Source organism: Oryzias latipes, chromosome 16, assembly GCF_002234675.1.
Source record: "Oryzias latipes chromosome 16, ASM223467v1".
In the NCBI taxonomy this organism is placed as follows: domain Eukaryota; kingdom Metazoa; phylum Chordata; class Actinopteri; order Beloniformes; family Adrianichthyidae; genus Oryzias; species Oryzias latipes.
In genome coordinates this window covers 9,181,103-9,204,824 of record NC_019874.2, presented here as the reverse complement: position 1 = coordinate 9,204,824, position 23,722 = coordinate 9,181,103, and the positions used below count along the sequence as shown (strand labels likewise).

The 23,722-nt window shown below is 39.9% G+C and overlaps 1 protein-coding gene across 5 annotated transcripts in view; it reads right to left on the bottom strand.

Annotated features, from left to right (window-relative positions):
* grik2 (glutamate ionotropic receptor kainate type subunit 2) overlaps window positions 1–23,722 on the bottom strand; it is a 254,054-nt gene that overhangs the window by 154,075 nt on the left and 76,257 nt on the right. For all 5 annotated transcript variants that reach the window (XR_002291930.2, XR_002291929.2, XM_020709977.2 and 2 more), the window contains 2 exons: window positions 9,099–9,266; window positions 8,289–8,546 (listed from right to left, as the gene is read on the bottom strand). Coding sequence is in view for 3 of the 5 variants with exons in the window: in XM_020709977.2 (XP_020565636.1) it covers window positions 8,289–8,546; window positions 9,099–9,266 (426 nt within the window). In the remaining 2 variants the exon portion in view is untranslated. The remainder of the gene's footprint in view (window positions 1–8,288; window positions 8,547–9,098; window positions 9,267–23,722) is intronic.

Below are 23,722 nucleotides of genomic sequence, written 5' to 3'. Positions count from 1 at the left end.
AAAGAAAAACCAAAAGGTATTTTAAAAAGCTGAATACAACTGAAATAGCCCAATTCTGTTGAACATTTTAACATTTGAATGATTTCTCAAACTGAAAGTATCTTTTAAAAAAGCTTAAAAAGAGCACAAAGCTTTTTTTTAGAATTTGAACCTTTTTTCCTTTATTATAGTGCTGAAAAATCGCATGATTTGTTTCATATAAAAAAAACGTGTGTGAATCAGGAGCTGATGGCGTCGTTTTTAATTCAGAGAAATACCAACGGTTTTAAAATTGATCATGCGGGAAAAATTCATTTCTGCGGTTTGTGCCTGGGCAGAATTTTAATCAAGTCTTTCATTTATCAGAATAGAGCTGTGAAGGAAAAAGCCTGGAGCAAGATTCACCAGATTTACACACATTTCAAACCAAGACCTTTCCAACTGTGAGTACATGTGCTAGTATCGAGTAGCTACAGTCCAAGGTGAACACCATATGCCAAAAGCGCAGTAAAAAAATGCCTGTTTAGGGATATGCAAAACCACTTATCTACGCATCACAATGAATTCATGTTCCTAGTAACGGTCAAAGAGTTACATGGTACGTCAAAGGGATTGTGCTGTTTAAGTGTCGCCTGCAGCATCTCCAGTGTTAAAGGGTTAAAAGAGGATTTTTGATTCTGTGACCCCTGAGCATAAAACTGGTCTATCTGACGCTCTCAAAAGGTCTGCATGTGGACGACAATGCCGTCAAATTCACCATTTAGTCATCAAGCAATGAGTGGAATGACTGAGCTTGTTGTTCCTTTTTATTAGGGGGTCAACAAAGATAGAAAGGATGAATTAGCTTGACCTACTCTCCTCCCTCCACAAAAATGATGTATGAAATAATGATGTGAGAGTCACGAACAAATCGTTCATAACATGTAAGTCACTTTACCAACACAAACAAAAATAATCCAGAAACTACGTACTTGCAAGACCAAACTGGTTTGTGGAGTAAACAGTAAAATACCAACAAGGAATAGAACTGCGATAATAAACATGAAGAAAGCAACGAGTGCAAAACGAACAATGAAATATGACACATGCAGCTCATAGGACTAGCTTTCATATATTCTTTAATACAAGTCAAAAAACCCTACAGAGATGTTGTTAGAGGACACCTGTGAAGAGAACACCGCCATCACAGCTTAAAGCCATTTATAGCCTGTCACAGTCATTTGTCACTTTTTATGTTCAAGGTTCAACCGTCTAAAGTCACTTTGAATCAAAGTTATTGTGCTGTGCGGTTTTTAGTTAGCATTACAAAAATGTGCACATGTGAAGCTTTAGCACGGTGAAGTGCTGCAGCTGAAACATGGCTGTAAGACAGTGTTTTATTGAGTGGCAACTTGTTTCCCTCATGAAGCAATCAACATTTGCTGCAGCAGCTGTGTTAAAGATAGATATATAGATGTGGAGTCTTGGCTAGAGGTACTGTGACACCTGCTGACATCTCCGTTTGGTTATTGTACAAAGCGTTTTAGGGATCCTGTCATGGTTAGTAATTCTGTTTTTGCTTCCTCCCTTGCTTGCTTATCAATTACCACAAACTGAGAATGTTTTTAGTCACTTTACAAGCTGTCCTTGAGAGAAGCCATGGTTGACAGCAGCAGATGATGGTCGAGAGCAGATCATGCAAGAACACGCCTTACATACATACCAGTTCAAATTTACGGACTAAGTAAATCAAGAAAAAGATACAGTGCACTTGACAGACTCATAAATGAAATAAATACATAAACTGCCCCCATCATCTAGCTGTTCGTGGGAATGCTGAAATTGGGAGGGTAATGCTGCAGCCATCTTTTCAAAATCTAACCAATGCTAATCCAACAGTGACCCAGTCATGTCCACTTTAGATTTTCAATAGCAGAAGTGGAGGGTAATTAAAAAGGTGTCCTAAGGATTGTCAACTATAGCTCCAGGTCTTTTTCCCCATGTGTACAATAGGCCCTCTTAGAGTCAGTAAAAACAGTACAGGTACACAAACAGTAAACGTTTACAGTGAAATCAGAAAATGTACAGTGGGGCAAAACAGGATTTTTAGTCACCAATTCCCAGCAATTGTCCCAATTCAAAAATGTGTCTGTCATGCTCATCAACTTAAACTGCATGAGACAAAATATAAAAGAATCCAGGAAATCATTTATTTGTACAATGGTACACAAAAAAGTGGCACACAAGCAAGATTTTCTGTCCCTCACAGACACAAAAATCACTCCACGCTCCATTTGCTACCGGTATTAATTGCACCTGTTTAAACACATACCTGTCCACACCCTTAAACAATCAGACTGCAACCAAAGCCAAAGAGCTGATAAAGGACACAAAGGACAAGATTCCAATAAGACTGAAATGAACCAATCTACAATAAGCAGAAGCTTGAAGAAACGAGATCAACTACAATATGAAAATACAGTATCACTGACAATCTCAAACACTTGGGGTTCCATGCAAGATCTCACCTAGTAGTGATCTTGAGAGTGGTGATGAAATAGCTTAGAACTGCATGGAGGAACTGGCCAATGACCTGAAAAGAGCTGGGACCACAGTACCAAAGGTTGCTGCAGTGACACACTACGTTTTCATGGATTCAAGTCCTGAAGTGTTCCAAAGTTCTCCTCCCTGCTTAAGGCAGCACATGCCCAGCCCCGTCTGAAGTTTCTCTGAGATCATCTGGGTGATCCAGAGGAGGGTTGGGAAAATCGTTCCATTTTAGATGAGACTAAAATGGAATTGCATCTCAAGAACACAATAGCCACGGTCAAGCATGGGGGGTGGAAATAATATGCCTGGGGGACTGCTTTACTACCCAGGGAAAAAGATGACTGATCTATATTAAGGAAAGAATGAATGGGACCATGTGTAGTCAGATTTGGGGCAAAAATCTCAGTGAGAACATTCCAGTATGATAATGTTCCCAAACACTTTAGCTGGGAAACAATGTGTGGCTCATTAAAAAGCATCTCAAGGTTCTGGAGTGGTCTAGCCAGTCTCTGGATCTCAATGCATCAGAAAATCTGTGGACAGAGTTGAAAGTCTGGCCTCGCAAAAGCTACAAAATAGATTATCTGCATGAAAGAGTGGACCAAAATAGCAGCTACAGTGTATACAAACCTGGCAAAGACCAACTTGAAACATTTGAGCTCTATAATTGCTAATTAAGGTAACATTACAAAGTATTGAGGTGAATGTTTGCTACTGTTATTCATTTGTGCTTATTTCCAGCATCATTATCTTTTCCAATCAAACATCCTAGATTATTTTCTCTCACAGTTTAAGGTACAGTATAAGAATTACTTTTAAAACAGAAGTTGTCACCATCCAGCATGAAAAAACTGTGGTGGTCCTGTGGTCACTTCACAACATCTTAGTCTGCCCTAACTTTCTCTATGACCTTTAAGAGATTTGTCTGTGTTTGTAATAAAGTTAAAATGAATGTGGGTTTTGAGATTCAAAGATCTCATCAAAAGAGTTCAAATCAACTACTCAGCTGCAAAACTGAATGAACAATAACAGCTAAAAGAATGAATCAAGTCTGATTGAAAACACTTTGACGTCTCCTTTTCTAATCACAACAGACCAGACCTTACAGCAAAATCAGAGGCACTGACAGCCAGGAAGTTTTATCTGCACAAGCATTCACTCCATGAGACCCTTATTCTTCACATGACTTCTGTCTGTTATTTCTAACACTGTATATTTTGGAAAATAAAGCTGTTTTGGTCACAAGTAGGGATAGTTATTGTTAAAATTTTATCGATACTGCTCCTCCTATCGATAATGCTTTTCGATCCAGTATTTATTGGTATCATCGATATTTTTCCTGTGTGAAATGCAGGAGGGATAAGACAAACAAACTATGTACATAAAAACCTTATATTTTAGAACAACTTAAAAAACAATATAATAATTTAACGTTAAATTATTTCTGACTGTCCTTTGCTAAATAGAACGATCAATTAATACTAATGTGTAGGGGTGGAACGGATCAAAGGTGAAAGGTGAAAGGATCAAAGGTTAGAGAAATAAAAACCACAGCAGAACGCTGTCTACATCTGCCTATGTGCATGTCAGTGTGTGTGTGTACGTATGACTAGCCACAATTTGGCCTTCTCGTGTATCGTGCATAATCCCCCTCTTCGAGCGCACTTCGCTAGCACATCATTTACATCCATTGTCCGTTCACACCAAACTCAATTCTAATTCTAATTCATGTACACAGTCTTTGTTTTAAGAAGCTTCAAAGTGTCAAAAGTTTTTCTCAACCTGCTAGTCTAATATTTGCATAGTCTAAGATAGTAAAAAGGAAATTTGATCATTTTCCTTCTTTATTTATTACTCCCCCATCTCATTTAACAGCAATTTAATAATATATTTATTTATTTTGAAATAATTGTATGCTGCAGTTGTTTTTAGTATTTCTCTACATCAGTCTTTCTTTATGTAACACTTGTTTTTTTTTTGCTCTTCTGAGGGGATTACGAGGCGTTCCCAGGTCAGTCGAGAGAAGTGGCCTCTTAGTGTGTCCCGGGTATGATGAAAAGTAATATAAATAGCCAACAACTGTCACCCAACATTTTATGAGAATAATTTGGGATAACAAAAGGGGGTCTAAATATTTAGCAAACTATAACTCTTGTAAAAATAGACCACAGTACTAAAAAGTAAAATAATACTAAAAAGAAAATCTGCTATAAGTTGATCCCTTAAAGCAGGGGTCGGGAACCTTTTTGGCCGAGAGAGCCATAAACGCCACATATTTTTAAATGTAATTTAGAAAGAGCCATACAATAATGTTGTGTCTCTTTCCCACACTGAGACTTAACCTCTTTTAAGGTTCTTTATTCTGGTCACTGCAGACCGCAACAAACGCCGTACAATTAATTCAGCAACTCCTGAATCTCTCCCGCAGAGACGAGAGCGCTTCTACCAACTTTATATTCACCTGCTCCAGCCCTCCCATTTCCCTTATTCGGCCCATTGCTGAACCCCATTGGTCCAAATTACCTAACAACAGGCTGAGCGACAGAACTGAGAGCCAATGCTTGATGCGTTAATGAACTCCAGAACTTATAACGCGGCCCAACAGCCAAGTCCAACTCAGTCCGCGACAATATGTTTAAAACTAAATATACAAGTGAATGTGTGCATTTGATGTAATTTCAACATTTTTAAAGTACAATAAGTCTGTGGATTCTTTTTAATAACATTGTTATGCTGTTGCTAATAAATGGTGAGTATTTCTCGTGGTGGTTTTGCTGATGGTCTAGTAGTCTGGTTGATAGGTGGTGAGTTTCTGCTTCACGCAGGCGTTGAGACTTTAAACGTGATCTTAGGTTAGTATGAATGTTCTTTAGATGTGAGACAGACTGATCACATGCAGACGGGGAGCCAAACACACACTCACACGCTGCAGTGAGTGACGGGCAGCGGGTTTCACCTGCTGCCGGTCCCCACAACCCCTCACCCCCACCCTCTGCTTTTTTCTTCACACATCCCGTCCCCGCAACTGCGCGCTCTTTTTCAGAGACGGCAGCGCGCAGTTTTGGGCACGGCAATTCACAGGTTTCCGGCTGGTACACACTCTGTGAAATAATAGCTAATAGTAAAGTGATAATGCTGGCGCAGACTTTTTTCTCTAAGCACCGCTACGACTGCGCCCCTCTGGCATCGCATCGCGCCCGAGAAGGACTGGTCTAATGAATAAAAAAGTATAATTGAAGATTTGTCTGCGAGCCACATGTGACCATCAAAAGAGCCATATATGGCTCGCGAGCCATAGGTTCCCGACCCCTGCCTTAAAGGTAAACTCTTTCAATGTTTGAGTTCAGTTACGACAGTCTGTTTCTAATAAGGATATGAAATTTTGACTGTTAAAAGCAATTCAATTATTTAGCAACAAAAATGGACCCTGAGGAACAAAGGATAAAAGCATTCAGACGATTTTTTTCTAACATTTAGCTATCTGATTGGCAGCATGCTAGTTGGCCGTAGACATAAGAAAGGTGATTATTGGTTGATTAGATCAAATGGAATATTTAGATCAAATGTCCAAATTTGAGTATGTGTCAGTAGATCTATGTGTGGGCATTAATAAAAAATAAAATAATACATTAGTGCACGTGTAAAACACATTTCTTTCAACTTTTAATCTTGCTTAAACTTGCTCAAATAAAAAATCTCAAATGTTTTGTCAACTAGGAGTAATTGATATTACATAAACACAAAATGATTCTACACCTGCATTTTTCTACTTAAGTACAAATTTTTGTAGAAATGCAAAACTTTTTTTTACCTGTGGACGTCACAAACCACTTTAACAAAGCTCTAAAGAGAATACTGTTCAACTCCATATTTGAGTAATAAATGAACTCAGCTGTCCTATAAACATATAAAAAAGGGATAAGCAAATGCAGATCCGATGCAAAATTAGCTTAATGTGTCAGTTGGATAAAGGGTTTGGAGGCTGGCAACATTTTGTCAAGCTGGCACACACCCTGAACCGAGGCATATGGTCCATGAGTCTTGCCTGCTGGCTTTTTTGTTACCCAGTGACCTGGTCTGCAGTTAATGTTGAGAGTGAACAAGGTCTGCTTTGATGAATACTGGGGAAAATGTAGAGTGCGGACGCACAGGTTGTGTCTTCACATGCAACAGATGGCAAAGGCCTCCTGCTGTGCTCAGAACCACACTGAAACAATCTGCTCCTTCATATTCATTTACATTATAGACAGCACTAAGACATTGTTTATCACAATTTACTACATTTCAAACTCACTGAAGTCAAGAATCAGTCATTGTAATGTTGATACACGTGAAGCCACTCGTGATTCAACTGTTGAGATCATTTGTACATGTATGTTGGCAGGATGGTAATGGCGAACAAACCAGACATTATAGTGGTGGATAAAGAAAAGAGGTTAGAACTGCAGCTCTCACCCTCCGTGGGGGGTTTCTCACCTAAGCTTGGGTCTTCTACCAGAGGCCTGGGAGCTTGAGGGTCCTGCGCAGTTTCTTAGCTGTTCCTAGCACTGCGCTTTTCTGGACTGAGAGGTCTGAGGTCTTTCCAGGTATCTGTTGTAGCCACTCCTCCAGCTTGGGGGTTACTGCCCCGAGTGCTCCAATTACCACAGGCACCACTGTCACCTTCACTTTCATGCTTTCTCCAGTTCTTCTCTGAGTCCCTGGTATTTCTCCAGTTTCTCATGTTCCTTCTTCCTGATGTTTCCATCGCTTGGCACTGCCACATCCACCACAACGGCTTTCCTCTGTTCTTTGTCCACCATTACAATGTCTGGTTGGTTCGCCATTACCATCCTATCAGTCTGGATCTGGAAGTCCCACAGGATCTTTGCCCTCTCATTCTCTACCACCTTCGTAGGTGTTTCCCATTTTGACCTTGGGGTTTCCAGTTCATATTCTGCACACATGTTCCTGTATATTATTCCAGCCACTTGATTGTGGCGCTCCATGTATGCTTTCCCTGCCAGCATCTTCCACCCTGTAGTTATGTGCTGGATTGTTGGAGGCGCCTCTTTTTACAGCCTACACCTTGGGTTTTGTCTAGTGAGGTAGATCTGAGCCTCTATCGCTCTGGTGCTCAAGGCTTGTTTTTTCCAAATAATGAGAGGATGACTGCAGATTCTGTGCAATTAAGTTACTGGTCTGTGTGTTTCCTGTATTTATTATTTTAATGCTAACACCCCCCAGGCCATAACCAGACGGCGGACAAAAAGCTGGTATTGACATGTCACAATAGATACAAAACCTTCTAAAGCAGACAGCATGCTGGCGGTGAAAAATGTCAAGGTAAAGCTACATCTTTATGCTTCTTTTTAATTGACAAAAAAAGGCCTGTATAGGCCTTTATTTATCATGTCTCCCTGAGCACACATGCGTGTGCATGAGCAAAGGAATTCACCATTCCTTCAAAATAATGAACACACTAACATTAAGAGATTTACAGTGACAATCAGTTTCAAAATTTTTGGACAACACAAACAAAAATATACAGTATGGCAGCACATAGAATGAAACACAACAAAATTACATATGTTTGATCTCATGATACAAAATGAACATAGCTGTCACTGTCATTTTTGGATGGACACTTTGAGGAGGTCTCATCATCTGTCTATCTGCAAGTACATGAGTAAATAAACCCACGTGGCCCAATTATCTAGATTTTCTGCTAATGGCTGGACTGATGAGGTCAACAAAGAGGAAGAACAGCAGTGAAAGTGCAGAAAGTGCTTTCTCCTTACCAGTGCTGTCGTCATAAACCACTGTAACTGTCTTCCACTTGAAGAAGTGCACAAGGTCCAGAATAGCCCGACTGAGGGAGGAGAAGTCTGGATAGAGGCTTACGTAGAAAACATCTCTGTTGTCTGACACTTGGTGTTTCCACTTGGTTTGGATATGTGGGACTCCCAGAGCATTGCAGATGGACTGAACTGCATTGGCAGAGGAGCTATGAGAGGGACCAAAGATGGCTGCCACCCCCAGAGAAAGCTGGTCACAAGCTGGGTAAAAAGAACATTTGAACTGTTAGCTTCTGCAATATAACTTGTTGTGTTCTACTTTGTTGGCTTTTGTTCAATTGCAGTTAATGATCATTAAATCATTTTTTTGAATTTTATTGAAATTATTACATTTATTGCATTTTTTATCAAATCAGAAACAACTTCTACAAATGAATAATTTTCCTTCACCGAATCTTTGTCATCTGCAAAAAAAAAGAACACTTCAAATGTTTTATTTATAAACTCAATTTCTTGTAGTAGCATTTTAACGTGAAAAATTTTTTTTTTCTTCTGCCTCATTTGGACCAGGCCATGAAAATATTGTCTGATTGCCTGAAAAACGTTAGGAACCACTGCTCTATACAATACTTGACTAAGCCACTGTTAGCTTTTAATTAGACCCACTGTACCTACATTATTCAATTTGATAGAAGGACCTGGTTAAATCACTAGGTAGAATACAAGAGTGTAATGAGACCAGATATGAAATGTACTTTTCCTTCTCAGACAGAATCAATTATAGCATTATAGCATAAAACAAAAAACACTCACCTTTCCGGGAGGCCTCAAAACTGTCATAGATGTTTATTCTTTGGATGTCATAGGTGAGTGTGGTGTTTGGCAGCAGGGTTCTGTTCCTGTTGATTGTGTTTAAAGCAAATTTAAAGGCTAGCTCCTCAGCTCCTGATGGGCCGCTTTCAATGGACTCAAATATTCCCCCTGAAAATAAACAAAGAAGTAATCAGAGACAGGCTTTATGTCATTTCTGTTGACCAGCAAATGCTTGTAAAAAAATCCTGTTGAAATAAAGTGGTTATGTAAGGATTTAGTGGTTTGGTTTTGTTCTTGGTCATGTTTCTGGTTTTCTTTTTGTCAGTCACTCCAGTTTCAGGTTCATGATCCATTCATTCATTTTTTTTTTCTCTATTCCGTTTAGTCCCTTTCGGGGTCACGGGGCTGCTTGAGTCTATCCCGGCCACTTGTGGGCGAAGGCAGGGGACGCCCTGGACAGGTCGCCAGTCTGTCGCAGGGTAGAATGTCCTCAATCACACACCCATTCACTCTCACACTCACACCTATGGACAATTTAGAGTTGCCAATTAACCTATGAAGCATGTTTTGGGATGGTGGGAGGAAGCCGGAGATCCTGGAGAAAACCCACGCATGCACAGGGAGAACATACAAACTCCACACAGAGAGGTCCCCATTGATGTTGTGTTTTTCATATCCCCTAGTCGGACTTGAACCACAGGCCTTCTTGGTGTGAGGCAAAAGCGCTAACCACTGCGCCACCGTGCAGTGGTTCATGATCCATCTGTCATGAATTGGTGGTGGAGGACCCAAAATGCAGAAGACCAGGATTGGCGACAGGATATAAAACATTTAATTAACAAACTAAAACATGACAAAACTACGGGGAGAAACAAAACTGTGACACAACAGAGCAGATGACCTGACAAGCATGAACAGAAACCCAGACACTTAAATAGGCTGAGGGTAATTAACTGAACTGAAGACAGCTGTGGATCATGAATCTGAAACTGGAGTGACTGACAAAAAGAAAACCAAAAACATGACCAAGAACCGATCCTGGTCTCCTGCATTTTGGGTCCTCCACCACCAGTCCATGACAGGTTATATGTCTTGAACACTTTATTATTTTTGCTTCATGTTTGCATCAAAATAACTGCAGAAATGCTGAACAGAAGGTTCACAGAAAAAAAAATGGCTAGTTTAGCTAAATGACTGTGATAAAATGGTCTTTGAATAGATCGACTGAGGTTTTTCTACGCTAAGAAATGGGAAAGTGGACCCTTCCTGTACCCATGGTACTTTTGTGGATGACTACACAAACATCCTACAGCTCCCCCACCCCATGCAGTGATGGTAGTTGGTTGTGCCCTTGGAGAAAGTATCAACGTAAAACATTAACCGCGTATGATTCTTGCGCTGTTTATATGCAGTTTATTAGTGATTCGTGCATCAATTATGTAATTTAAATGTGTTATGTGCGCCGATATAAAAGCTATACATCGGTGGTACATGCATGAAAAGGCCGTTAGACATACATGGAACGGTCATGGATAGCTACCAATTTCTGTATGCATCTTGCAAAATTCTGGCACAGTTGTGTAAGATTTACATAATATTTGCATATAAGGTACGTAAAATATGCAGAAACCGCGTAATTCTTAACCACCCAAAAATTTTAAACAGCTCAAAACCGAATTCACATAAAGACCTGTCCGACAGACATCTGTGCACATTGACGAATGACTAACGGAGGAAACACATATGAATGACTAGGGGTGTGTATGGGCAAGAGTCTGGCGATACAATATGTATCCCGATACGCGCCACACGATACGTTGCGTATCCCGATATTTTACCGGAACATATTTTCTTTCTTTTTTTTCAAAGTATGACTTAGAAAAAACTCTACCTGAATTTCAATTCGTTTTCCACTGTAATAAAATTGTAAAATTCCATTTATTTAACGATATACAATATTAAGCACTGCAAATGTATCTCATATATAACTTGCTTTTACCCAAGGAAATTCGTAGTGCTTTTAATTTGGTAACTTAAAATATAGAAAGGGAACAGTCAACATTGCCTGATTTCCACTACAAAATATATTTCAGTTTAAGAAAAAAAATGGAATGACTGTATCTAAACCAATAAGGTTCTAAAACTTTTTTGAGTAAATAAAGTTCTGTTTAGTTCCAACATTGCTTAATGTAGCTTTTAAACGCTTCAGGAGCCTGAATGATGCTTCAAAGACAAAGGAAAAAACAAACAAACCATTCTTTCCAGAAACAATAAAGTGTGATGAGACAGCATGAACAGGTGAAAGAAAGTTGCTTTAATATGGCTAAGATCCTTTTTTTTACATTATTGCACTGCTGCAGCTCCGCTTTCTCACACGCAGAAGTTAACTAGTAACGTCAACACGATGTTGGCCTTTTTTCAGAACGTTGTACACATCACTCTAATCCATCAGGTTGCTAAACTAGAATCTATTGCTGGGAGGTTCTGCAGAACTCTAAGTGCATTAACCTATGAGCCGCTGTGCAGCTGCAGTGCTTAAAAGAACCGCAATCCACATTTTTATATGATACTGCCAGCAAGATACTGGCACCAATATGTATTTAAACACCATAATCTCCATCCATATTTAGAAAATCAGATAAAACATAACAGATCAAAAATACAAAGATTTAGAAAGATACAAATTATATTCATCACTTTAAAAAATGTCACACTCAAAAGTTTTTCAGTCAACTTCCTGGTTAACTTCAGCTGTAAATAAAATATAAACGTCACTGTATCTTGCATCCTTCAACAACAAATCCTGAAAATTTTCTAAACAGTTTTCCTTCCTCAAAGTTTAAGTGACTGCAGTTCCAGTAAATGAATGACAAGAAGATGGTAAATAAAGATTTAGCAACAGCTCATTACAAATGCATCAACTAGAAAACACTTAAAATCCTTTTGTCTAGACTGACTGCACTTTTAGAAACAGACTTTTTTCATTTTTAAAGGAAATTTATCACAAGATTTCCACAATATTCTTAAAATTATCATATTTCTTTCTATTTTTTCTTTTCTATTTTTCATTTACATCTATTAGTCTTTTTTAAAACACTTTTTAAAAAGTTCTGACAGTTGGGCCTCATGGTTAAAAGAAGAAAGATGGACGTTCTTTGTGTTCAAGAACACAGGTTGAAGTTATGGGTAAGAGTGGTGTTCAGGATTGGAATGAAAACTGACAAATGGTGGTCGACCTGGCTAAAATAACTAAAATAGCAGTGGTGAACATGTTTTTCTGGAAAAGGGAGGAGCTTAGGGTGACATATAAAAGTGGAGAGAGGAGGACACAGGTCGGTTACATTTTGGCCATACAAGTTAATCTTGAAAGGGATCAGAGACTGGAAAGTTGTGGCTGGACACAGTGCTGCCACATAGCAGAGGATGGTGGTGTGGATGATGGCTCTGGAGGTGAACAAAATAAAAAGGACAAAGGCAGAGCAATGAGCATGTCCGGGCACAGTGCAGTCCAGTTCTTGAGCGTCTTCCTTGAATGTCTGACACTGTGCCAGTCACTGGGTTCTGTTCAGGGAGGTTGCGTGATGTGCTTCTTTCTTCTCCTATACACTTTTCCAGTAGAGTTGCTAGTCTTGGTGTCTTTGCTGTGATTACCCTGCCACCAAACATACAATGTTGCAGGTTGAGTTCTGAACAGCTGGTTTATCGGACTGCCTTTAGTATCGTTTGTAGAACTCTGCAGGGGGCTGGTCAAGGCCAGGAGCTTTTGTTTGGCAGTTTCCATGCTTCAGTCTAGGGGATCTGGCTGTACATCTAAGGCACTTACTTTTATTTTTAATCACTCCTCTCTTCAAGCTGCATTCATTTTGCTCTTCAAAAGTTGTTTCTATGGTGAGCATCGTTCCTTGTTTCTCCCATATCTCCTAAAGCCAAACTTCTTCAGGATCATTGCTGCTGAAGTGTATACCACTTCATTAGGTTTAATGATTCTCGTGGTGGGTATTGCTCCCGTGGCTTTGTTCAGTTTTGAGGAGACTCTCAGAACTTTGATAACAGTTTCAAAATGGGAAGTTACACTCACGTTTTGCGAGAGTACTCCGTAGCCTCTGATCAAAGCCTTCACATCTTAAATTTAGCAGTCAGATCTTTTATTTATCTTTAACCCTCTGAATATCTGAGCAGAAGATTCCTGTAGGAACAGAGCTGTTGAGACACGTTTCTATTTTCATCTGCATTTACCTTATCAGAGCCCCATTTTCCATGACATAATGAGTCTGAAGGAATTAATAAGCATCTCTTGACAATGGTGTCCTATAATTGGAAAGTCATTAATTTAAAACCACTACTGGTAAACTTCCTTTAAGACTCTGCGTATATCCTCTGAGAAACAAAAATGAAAACATTTCTGTGTTATTATTCACATTGACTAAGATACCAACATGTTTATAGAGGCCACCATCAGTTAACAAATAAAGCAGAGAATGTGCTAATTTCTCCCCCCGAAACACACTTTTCTTGCCAACTCTGTTAGAACCTTGACACTATAACTTACCGTGAGAACACAAGTATACGTTTGTATGTTTGAGCGGTACATAGTACTGTTACAGACATAGAAACATGGACCAATAATCCCTTGTACAAGTTATTTTATGTACCGTAATAATTCAATAATAATAAAATGGCAAGTTACTTTCTGACTACAAAAGAACAACCTTAGTCTGATATAGTTTCAGAGGGCTGCAGAAGACGCAGCACAAAGAGCGCTTAGCCTCTTCAGTAAGATTGTGATTCAAAAAACACTACAGGTCACGATAAACTAAGAGTTCAAGTTAAAGACAACCCAAGCTGGAGTGAGACTGAAAGGCCATCGAAGTCAGTGATGGTTCCCTTTATTACAACATCAATAATGTCTAAGTAAATCCTCAAGTATTAATTAATAACAAGAATTAAAATCTGGTTATCATTTACTTTTAGGTCGGGGGATTACTTCTTTCAAGTAATTTTCTCTAAATGAATTAGGAAATGTCCATATCAATATTTTTAACTGCAGTACAAAACAAAGCAAATTTTAAGTGATTTTAGAAGGTCACAAAATCCCCAAACTGCCTTATGATTTTTTTCAACTTAGGGAGTAGCGGTGATGAGAATTTAGGTTCTTTGGCTCAACACTCCAAAGCAACATATTGTGGTGGAAAGACATTGTCAGGTTTGGGGAAGGGGGGTCCCAAAATGCAGTGACTTTGGATGGAGGGATTGATACAGTTTATTTGGCAGTCACAAAAGTCCTCCAAACAGTAGGGGGTGTCCAAGAGTGTTCTGAGAAGAGAGTCAATGTCAATCAATGGCGGTCGAGTTAATCCAATTCAATTCAGCGGAGGGAACCTCAACGCTAGTCCAGTCCAGTAATCCGAAAAAGTTCAAGATCCAAATGGCAGAATAGGAACAGTCTCACTAGAAAGATGGAGAGATCCAGGAGGGCCAGGCAAAGATCAGAAGGCGAGGACGAAGGCGTGAGTGGGAGACACAGAGGGCAGACAGAGCCGAGGCAGAGGGACCGGAGGGCGAAACGGAGGTCCGCAGGTCCAAGACGTGAGCATGGGTCGAGATGAGGCAGGAAACATGCAAACAGGTACACTTGATGACAAGAAGAGAAGGACCACTATCTGGTACAGAGATTGGTGTGGCAGTGTCTTAAATAGGAGAGCACATAGGTGATCAGCATCACCTAGTAGCTGCAGGTTGAGGTGGGGCTAAATCCTGACAGAGATGAAGAATGGTGAGAACAGAGCTGCCTGGAAGGAGGCCATAAGAAAGACCAAAGAGGAGGTTCATGGCTGCAGTGAACAAGGACATGAGGACAGTTTGTATGAGTGAGGAGGATTCAGAGGGTGCGGTTGGATGGAAACGGAATTATTTACTTTTATTGAAGCATCTTACAAGGAAAAGACACATTTTCAACAACAATAATCCTGATCAATAAACAATTCAGTCATGAAAATGTACAACACTTAAAAGAAAGGAAGTCTCACAGGTACCTACTGACATGTCTTTAAGTAATTTTTGAGCTGAAGATGCAGCAGGTTTGGTGAAATTAATTTAAAAAATCTGTTGTTCCAAAGACTTAGAGTCTGGAGGCATGACTTGATTAGGCTATGCAACCATACGTGCTCGTCACATTCCGTGGAATTTCTCAGCAGATTAAACATGATGATGGCAGAAAAATGATAATCAGGTCATTTTGACAACACAAGATTTTCCAATAGCAGAAATCAATTAATTCCTTTTTAAGACCATTGTATTCTGTCCAACAAAGTACAAATTGATCTGTGGAGAAGTAGGAACAGAACAGTCAGCATAGACAGAAATCTTAACTTTCAACAACCTTATTGCTTTGGTTGAACGTGTTATGAATATTTTATGGAAACCAAGTGTTTTATTTAAGAAAAATGTTTTATGATGCAAAAGGAAACACGGGCACTGTTTCAACTCACCTTTTGGCGTTACTGTCTATTCATCCCCTCTGTTTTGTACACAGAGTTCCCTTGTTTACAGCGAGAGATAAGTTCCATAATTAAAAATAAAGTGAAATCCGTGAAGTAGAATTACAAGGTTTTAAGGTTGTAAAACTATTCACTACACACTTTATACATTTAACCTTGGTGCTATCTTAGATGACCCCACCCGTACATTGACGTGTTCTCCCTACCATGACAAAGATGGATAAAGGTGGAAAGATTTCATGTAATCTATGGACAGCAGTGAAGATCACAAATCATTGAAGAAAAAAGGTTCAGCGCACTGTCTAGTGGGTCTAGATGACCCAACTCCCAATGTTAAAGTGCCTAGAATAGCACAAGGGTTAAACCTTAAACAGGCACTTCTGTTTCTATAACTCACTATTATCCAACGTTGCATTTGTATGAAACAGTTTGTACCTTTCTCAAACAAGATCAACAGCTGTTAATTGACTTGAGGGAGTTCTCTACAGCACTTAGCAGAGCCTTACAGGGGAATGACTGAGAAGAGTTTCACAGCTAATCACTAGAGAATTCCAACTAGGCTGTCATATCTGTTCTACCTGCTCTCTATTTTTATTTTATCTTTTGCTCCTATTGCGTTTTTCCCATACTTTGTCCTTGATACTTGTCTGTTTGTCAGATTACACCTGAGCACAGATCACTACAACAGGACTTATTGCTTGATATGTAATTCTCCTCTTTCTCATAACTAAATCTAAGAAATGTTACACTTCTAAATATGTCAGTGAATCTCAGCTCTCTTTTGAGCACTTGCAGAGACACAGTATCTCTTCTCTGTCACAGCCTCTGTGAACCACTCTTGACTGCAAATGTCAATGAGCAAGGCACAAAAGCAAGGCAGCAGAATCTTGAATGGAAAATGTGTATTCAGATCCAGAGGAAGGATCCACTTTGTCACTTAGCAAAAGTGGCAAATGTTCTTTACACCTGTCTGCACACCTGCAGCTGTGTTTGCAACTACTCCATGTGCAGGTAAATGTCAGACATTTACGTTTTATGTTTTATATTTGTATTGAAGAAGATCATTTAAAGTAATGTTTTATGATCACTGACAAATATGCCAAGAACAATCCTCTCTGAGGACTTTCACCCACCAAACGGCTAAACATATAGGACTATTTACGGAATTTCTTTAATATATGTCTTCGGCTTTATTAGTTATGATTAACTACTAGGTCTTTCTCATGGGTTCCTTACTACTTACCTCACTGCTGAAAATACTGTTAGGTACAAACCACTGTCGCCTTTTGAGTTAAAGGCAAACAGTCTGTACATACATTCTGCGCATATTGCACAGATTAAAATTGGTCAGTTTTTCGTGGAAAAAGTGAGAAAAGTAGTGGTCTTTACTTGAAATTTGTATAGATGTATCATGAATAAACCACGTTAAAACCATTGAAGAAGTAAGAAGAAACCACACAAAGAATACGTAACTCAACGTAGAACATGAACTGTGCATGATTATTGTGCTGTTTATATGAAATTCATCAGTAATTTCTGCGTTTATTACATAAATTTAACGTAAAATGCGGACCCTATATGCGATATAAAACGTGCACGTTGGTGGTACATGCATGAAAGTCCGTTAGACATACGTGGAACGGTCGCGGAAAGCCACAAATTTTGGTATGCATTTTTTTAAAAATCACGCACGATTGCGAAAGATTTCCGTAATAATTAGGTATAAACTACGTCAAATATACATAAACTGCTTAATTCTCAATCGACCAAAAATTTTGAAAAAGCTCAAAACAGAATTCACATAAAGACCAGTTGGCCGAAACCCTCGATTGAAATCGATGCACATCGACGAACTCAAGAAACACTTATGAATTACGTATATCACACATGAATCAGGAAAGACCGAGGTTTCATTTACTTGGAAAATGTTCAAAATGTACATAGCGGCTATGTGACGCAGCCTTTAGATCACAACTAACTCTGTTACATCCTATTCACTTCTGAAGATTGAATCTGGGTAGATTTGTCAAACAGGCAGCCATTCGTTTTCAGTTTCCACACAGAGCTCTTTTCCTATTGCGGCTATCTGTCAGGAAACCAACGTATCAATTAAAGAAGTTCAACCCGGCCCTCTTTCTGCAGCTCTTGTTGCTTTACTATGACAAGAAGCTACATTGTCATCAGTTCCCCTCTCCCCAGCTGGTATTGATTTGCTTTTGTTTGAACCAAGTAGAGGTTTATTGATTTTCTGTGCTCAGATGAGTGTGTGGTATGATCATGAGTAAATGGAAAAATTGAGGGACTTGAGGGATCAGAGACACACACCTGTGGAGCCCTTTCCTCTCACAGAACTCTTACTCCATTCTTATGTCATCCAAGCACATTAAGGGGATCTGCCAAAATCCTAAAGAGCATTTGATGCAGTCTCACCCTGATTTTCAAATACAGAGACGTCTTGTTACGGTTTTTAGAGTGTATTAGAGTGGGACTTCAGTGTTTTGTGGATCTTTGTTTGTATGTCTGTGATTATTTACAGGTGTGGTGCATGAAGGTGTGGCCTCAATTTGGACCAAAGCTGGAGGAGGCAGCCTTAAATCACCCCATGGACTTCCACACTGGGGGAAGGGAGCCTTGCTGCAACAGTCTCCACTGCAGCTTGGCCCTCTTCTCCATCTTGTTTTTGATTTCACCTCTTGTTTAGTTGTGTGTTGCACTTTAGTATTTTGTATTCGTAGTTCTTTGTAGTTTGTATTGTTTGTGCCCACTCTGATTAGTCTTTTGGTTTATAGTTATGTTAAGTGAAGCTGTAGGGGTGAACCGCCATTTTGTTTAGTACATGTTTTCTCCTGTTTTTGTTAGGTTAAGGAGGTTAGTTTTTGTCTTTATTTTCCTTTTCCTTTGTACAGGTAAGATTACATGTTTCAGTTAGTTGGGGTTTTGTTTGTTATTTTGGCCTGGGTTCACCCTGAAGCCTTTTAGCTTCACTTTTAGTATTGTTGGTGGTTGTTTATTTGTAAATAAATTTGACATATTTTTATGGAGACATTTGTTTGGTGTTTTTGTTACAGTTAAATTATTAGCCAAAACTTTACTTTTTTTATGTTATGCCGCCTCGGTGCCCCTAGACACAAAGGGGGCGTAACACGTCTCCATGCTGTCAAGTGCACATCAAGGTGTCCCGCATTTCTTGCATGCAAAGGCTAGAATGAGTTAATCCTGGGTCTTCATCAAATTAAGGTTCCAAGCATCACAGATGTGATGGCGTGTCACTCGCCCTCCATATTTTCTCCATCTCTTATTGGTTTCTGACACGTTCCTTTTGCAAGTCCCAGGACTTCCTTTATAAAATGGCTGTTTCACTGACACAAACTATTACTGTGGTTCTTTAGCACAATTAAAATTATACAAAATAGGAATTGGGGGGTTTCTGCCTGTTTTCCCCACGAATGGTGAATGGTAAAATGGTAAATGGCGTATACATATATAGCGCTTTCTACCCTCTTTCACAGACCCATTCACCCATGCACACAAACATTCACACACTGATGGCGGCTCCGCTGCCGAACACTGGCGCCAACCTCCCACCAGAGGCAAGGTGGGGTTCAGGGTCTTGCCCAAGGACACTTCGACACATGGGCGTGCAAGGCGGGGATCGAACCTGCAATCTTACGATCACGATGGTACAAGAGGACAAAGAAAATCATAAAAAGATTGTCTTTGTTGGATCTGACAGACATGATCTGGGGCTAAAAAAGGGGTATCATCTATAAATTGTATGCAAGGTTTAAGTTTCACACAAATAGCTCCCTGCACCTACAAGCAGGGAACTCCACCAAGTTCCCATCTCTCGTTTCTGCTCCTCATCTCCTGTTCTATTAAGTGCTGCAGGTTTAGCCCAGTGCCCCTTTCTTCCAAGCAGTTGTAACGAAATTCATTCACTAACTTCTGGTTCAAAGACCTACTTCCATTAATGGCCAGAACTATTCAAAGGATTCCCAACCATCTTCCATTCTGTGCTGAGGATAGCATCAAGCCTATTTAAGGCTGGCTTCAGCTCTGCAGTGTCTTATGGGGACAGTAACAGCCTAAAGCTGGCCAGTGAATGAAAAGGAAGCAATGAATTAATTGGCTTTCAAAAACGCATGGAAAAAAACCCACAATGGGAACATCGGATACTGAACCTAAAACAGCAGAAACACAAACCACTGTAATAAACCAAAAGCACAGTCATAGCGCTGTAGTGGAAAACAATTCATTTGGTTCTCTGCACTCTTTTTCGTCCATTCCAAAGGAGAAACGTGTTGCATTTCATTTTGACCTACTTTGGACCCAAATTATTTCTTTTTTCAATAATAATTTATAATGGTGCCTCGATTATTGCAGGAGTAACATTTTAATGATGCATTCACACCTCAAATTTGATGCTTGACACCTGTCCAAAAATGGGTTTATAAACTCGATGCCCCAGACGCGTGACGGAGGAGCTACAGTCAAAAGCCTATAGCCTCATTGCTACATGGAAGCTTTGATAAGTATTTAATTTGCAAAGAAGACACAGATGATGAGTTCTACAAAAGATAAGGTAATCCTGTCTCCATGTCTGAGTTGATGACATCATTCAGAGACTCTCCCAGGACGGGGAGCTTCACCATCTACAGCTGGAGCTGCGTCTGAATGACGGCGCTTTCAGCGGTGCTTCCGTCTCTCTATGGCCCAGTTCAACGACTTGCTGTCCCGCATTAGTCCGAGGAGGAAAAATGAAAATAAGAATAAAATTAAAGGATCTTTTTATTTTTGTCTTCATACAAATGAGACAAACATCTTAAAGCTCAGGAGGAGAACAACCTGATTCTCCTTCATGATGGTTTTGGACTCCACTTGCTAATTGCATCGTCATGAACACATTACAGGCCAAAACATTCTTGAGACTCGTTCTCTTGACTCCCATTTTCTCTCAATCTTTATTTTTGCGTTGTCAACTCAGAGCTCAGTTTTAAAATGTGCCATCAAACAAGCCAATCACAAACCAGAGATTTCATGCTGATTCGTCTAGATCAGGTGCTCACACTTTTTTGGCATGTGAGCTACTTTTGACTCAACAATGTTTTGAAGATCTACCTGTGTGCATATATATATATATATATATATATAAAAATCAATATATATAAGTATATATTTATATATGTATGTATGTATATTTAAATACTATTAATACTATAAGTGAATGTTTGTTAGTCATGTTTATTAGTTATATGTTTATTTGAACATTGTTGTTTATGTACTGATGATTAAGAACTACACAGTAGATTACAAAAAGATACTTTTGTATTAACAGATGAGGCGTTTTATTACAAAGACAGAGAGCAGCGACCACCGTATGTCATGCTCTGTTGTAAACCGTGCAATGCAATGTGGGGAGCGTGGCATTTCCAAAGCGCTGATGATGGCTCCGAACGAAGCGTGTGCCACGGAAAACAACAGCTTCCTTAAAGAGCCCCTATTTATCAGGCGAGAACTGCCCAGCCGATAGCAGGAGCACGCGGGGCGGCTTCAATAAACACTCCGGTTGTCCGGAGTGCTCTTCTGCTGGGGACTTGACTGCCACGGGGCAGAAAGCGACTTTCTGATCACAGAGAATTTGCGCACAGTAAACACGCATGTGCAGTGACGTATGTTTCAGAGGATGTCCGGTTGGCCATTCTGCATGTCAATCCCATGTCAAGTCCTGTACTTCTGGGTGAGGATTTTGATTGGCTGGTGGATTTTTTAGAAGTACGTTTTTTTTTTTGTTACTTTTCTTTGCTGCCCTGTGATCTACCGTCATGTCCTTGAAGATCGACCGGTTGATCACGATCGACTTAATGAGCACACCTGGTCTAGATTCTATCAAATCAAGTGTCGCACATCCAAACCGCTCGGAGACAGACTATGTATCGGTCCTGTTTGACCAGGGGTCTGTAACCTTCAATCCTTCTTGCCTGCTTCTCACTGACCACAACACAGAAAGACGGCAAAGCCCAAAAATACCACACTGCATTATATTTTTATGTTACTATTTTGATTTACAGCCAACAGTCAAACCTCAGATCAAGGAACAACAGGGCGGTTCCCGCCCAGGTGCTAAAGGAGTGAACCAGCTCTAGGGTTGATGGGAGTCTACTCATCTAGTTATAATGTTTTTGATGGATTTAAAGAAGGCGTATAACTAGCATGGGGTCCAGGGAGACTTAGTGAGAGCTGTCTGGTCACTGTATGACCCGAGCAGGAGCATAGTTGTCATAGGCGGCAGTAAGCCCTCTATCACTAGATCTGTTCACAGTATTTCTGGACAAAATTTCTCGGCACAGCCTAGAAAGGCTCAGCTTTCAGTATATAGCAGCTGGGAGGAGGGTCAGCATTGCCAAGTCTGAGGACACAAATCTTATGTTTTCAATTTAGAAATTCACAGTGAAAGATCCGGCCCAGCAGCAACAATCCCAGAGCAGTTAATAAAATACACTAGTTTAAAAACAAAATTCCTAATGTAATACAAAATTGTATTACTTAACTTAAAAACATCTCTTTGCTGTTGGAAACAAGACTCGTGACTGGAACCGCACAACTGAAGAGGTTTGATTAAGTTGCCGTTCAGGCTTTTTTATTTTTATTTTACTGAAATACAGGTTCTTGTAGATTTAAGCAACATCCTCAGCAACATTTTGCAGAAACAAACCTTTGACGTTTGTGTTTCTCATAACACAGGGCAGATGTTTGATCAGAGGTCTCAGAACAATTTATGAAGGGAACTAATAGTTGACTTTCACACTATTTCATGCATATTTGTCATTGCATTTACATTATTTGTATTTCTCATTTCAGATACTTTTAAAATAAGCCCCCCCCCCCCCCCCCCGATTCCATATAGAGATATGCTGTGGGGACTTTTCATTTTCTGGGTTCTCCATGAAATTGCTGAGGGCTGAAAATGGGTGGAGGGAGCATCGGATGTGCTTTATAGATAATGAGATAGACAAAAAGGAGAAAAAACAAAACAAATGTGCTGAAATTTAGTTTTCCTCAGATAGAAAACAGTGCTGCTGTGAATTCCAATGTAACAAATAAAGATAATTCAGCTGGTGTGGGGGCTCGGCGCAATGTGCTGATAACATGGACAGACAGGCAGCTTTTTAAACAGATCTGCAAGGCTCATCCAGAGCTGCTCCCGGGGCCACAGTGGAGGTGTGTTCAAACTGTGTTTGCGAAAACCAGAGTGCATGTTTAAACAAGTAATAGCCCCGTTTTTTACCCAGCACACCAAGCACCAGGGATGGGATTCCTCAGAAAAATATCCCCTCAGTTTTAGCTGTTGGCATCATGTTGAATAAACTTTTGCAAACAAAGACACAAAGAGAATCTGACAAGTAACAGCAGGCAACATTAGCATGACATTATCATCAGAATTGAATGCTGCCACTGCAGCAGGGACACCATTAGGCACAGATATTTAGAGGGCATCTAATTTAAATTTCTCACAGGAAACAGAAGACAATTTTGCTTTTTTCCCCCCCTCTGTCTCAAACTAAACTAGGTTTATTTGTGCAAGCAAACAGGTCACCTGCTTCACCAGGCTCCACCTACAGGCATATAGAAGACCTGACACTTTATGTTGCCAGCAACCCTACAGCTGCCAATTTGCAGTTAGGACAGATCGTGTAACTACAGGGAACAAAGAGGACTATCAAAACACATCAATTAATCCTGAGGTGGTTCCTGTTTGCACAGATTTTACCAGCAGTTCATTTTGACTGTTGGTACAGAAATATTTTATTTTATTTCTGGTGGGGGCCATTATGGGTTAGAAAAGGGGGGGAAAAAAACGTAAAAATGTAAAAAAAAAAGTTAAGCCATATTGAGAAATCAGAACTGTCCATCCATCATCCATCCATCCATCCATCCATCCATCAATCTGCAGGACCGACTGAATCTCTATAAGAGTTGCGTTGTTGCAGGAACCCCAACCCAGCAAAGGTTGACCAAAGGTGGGGTACACCCTGAACACTATGCCAGTCAGTCACACCTAGGGATAATTTAAAGACACTAATCAACCTATGAAGCATGTTTCTGGACTTTGAGAGGAAGCCGGAGCGC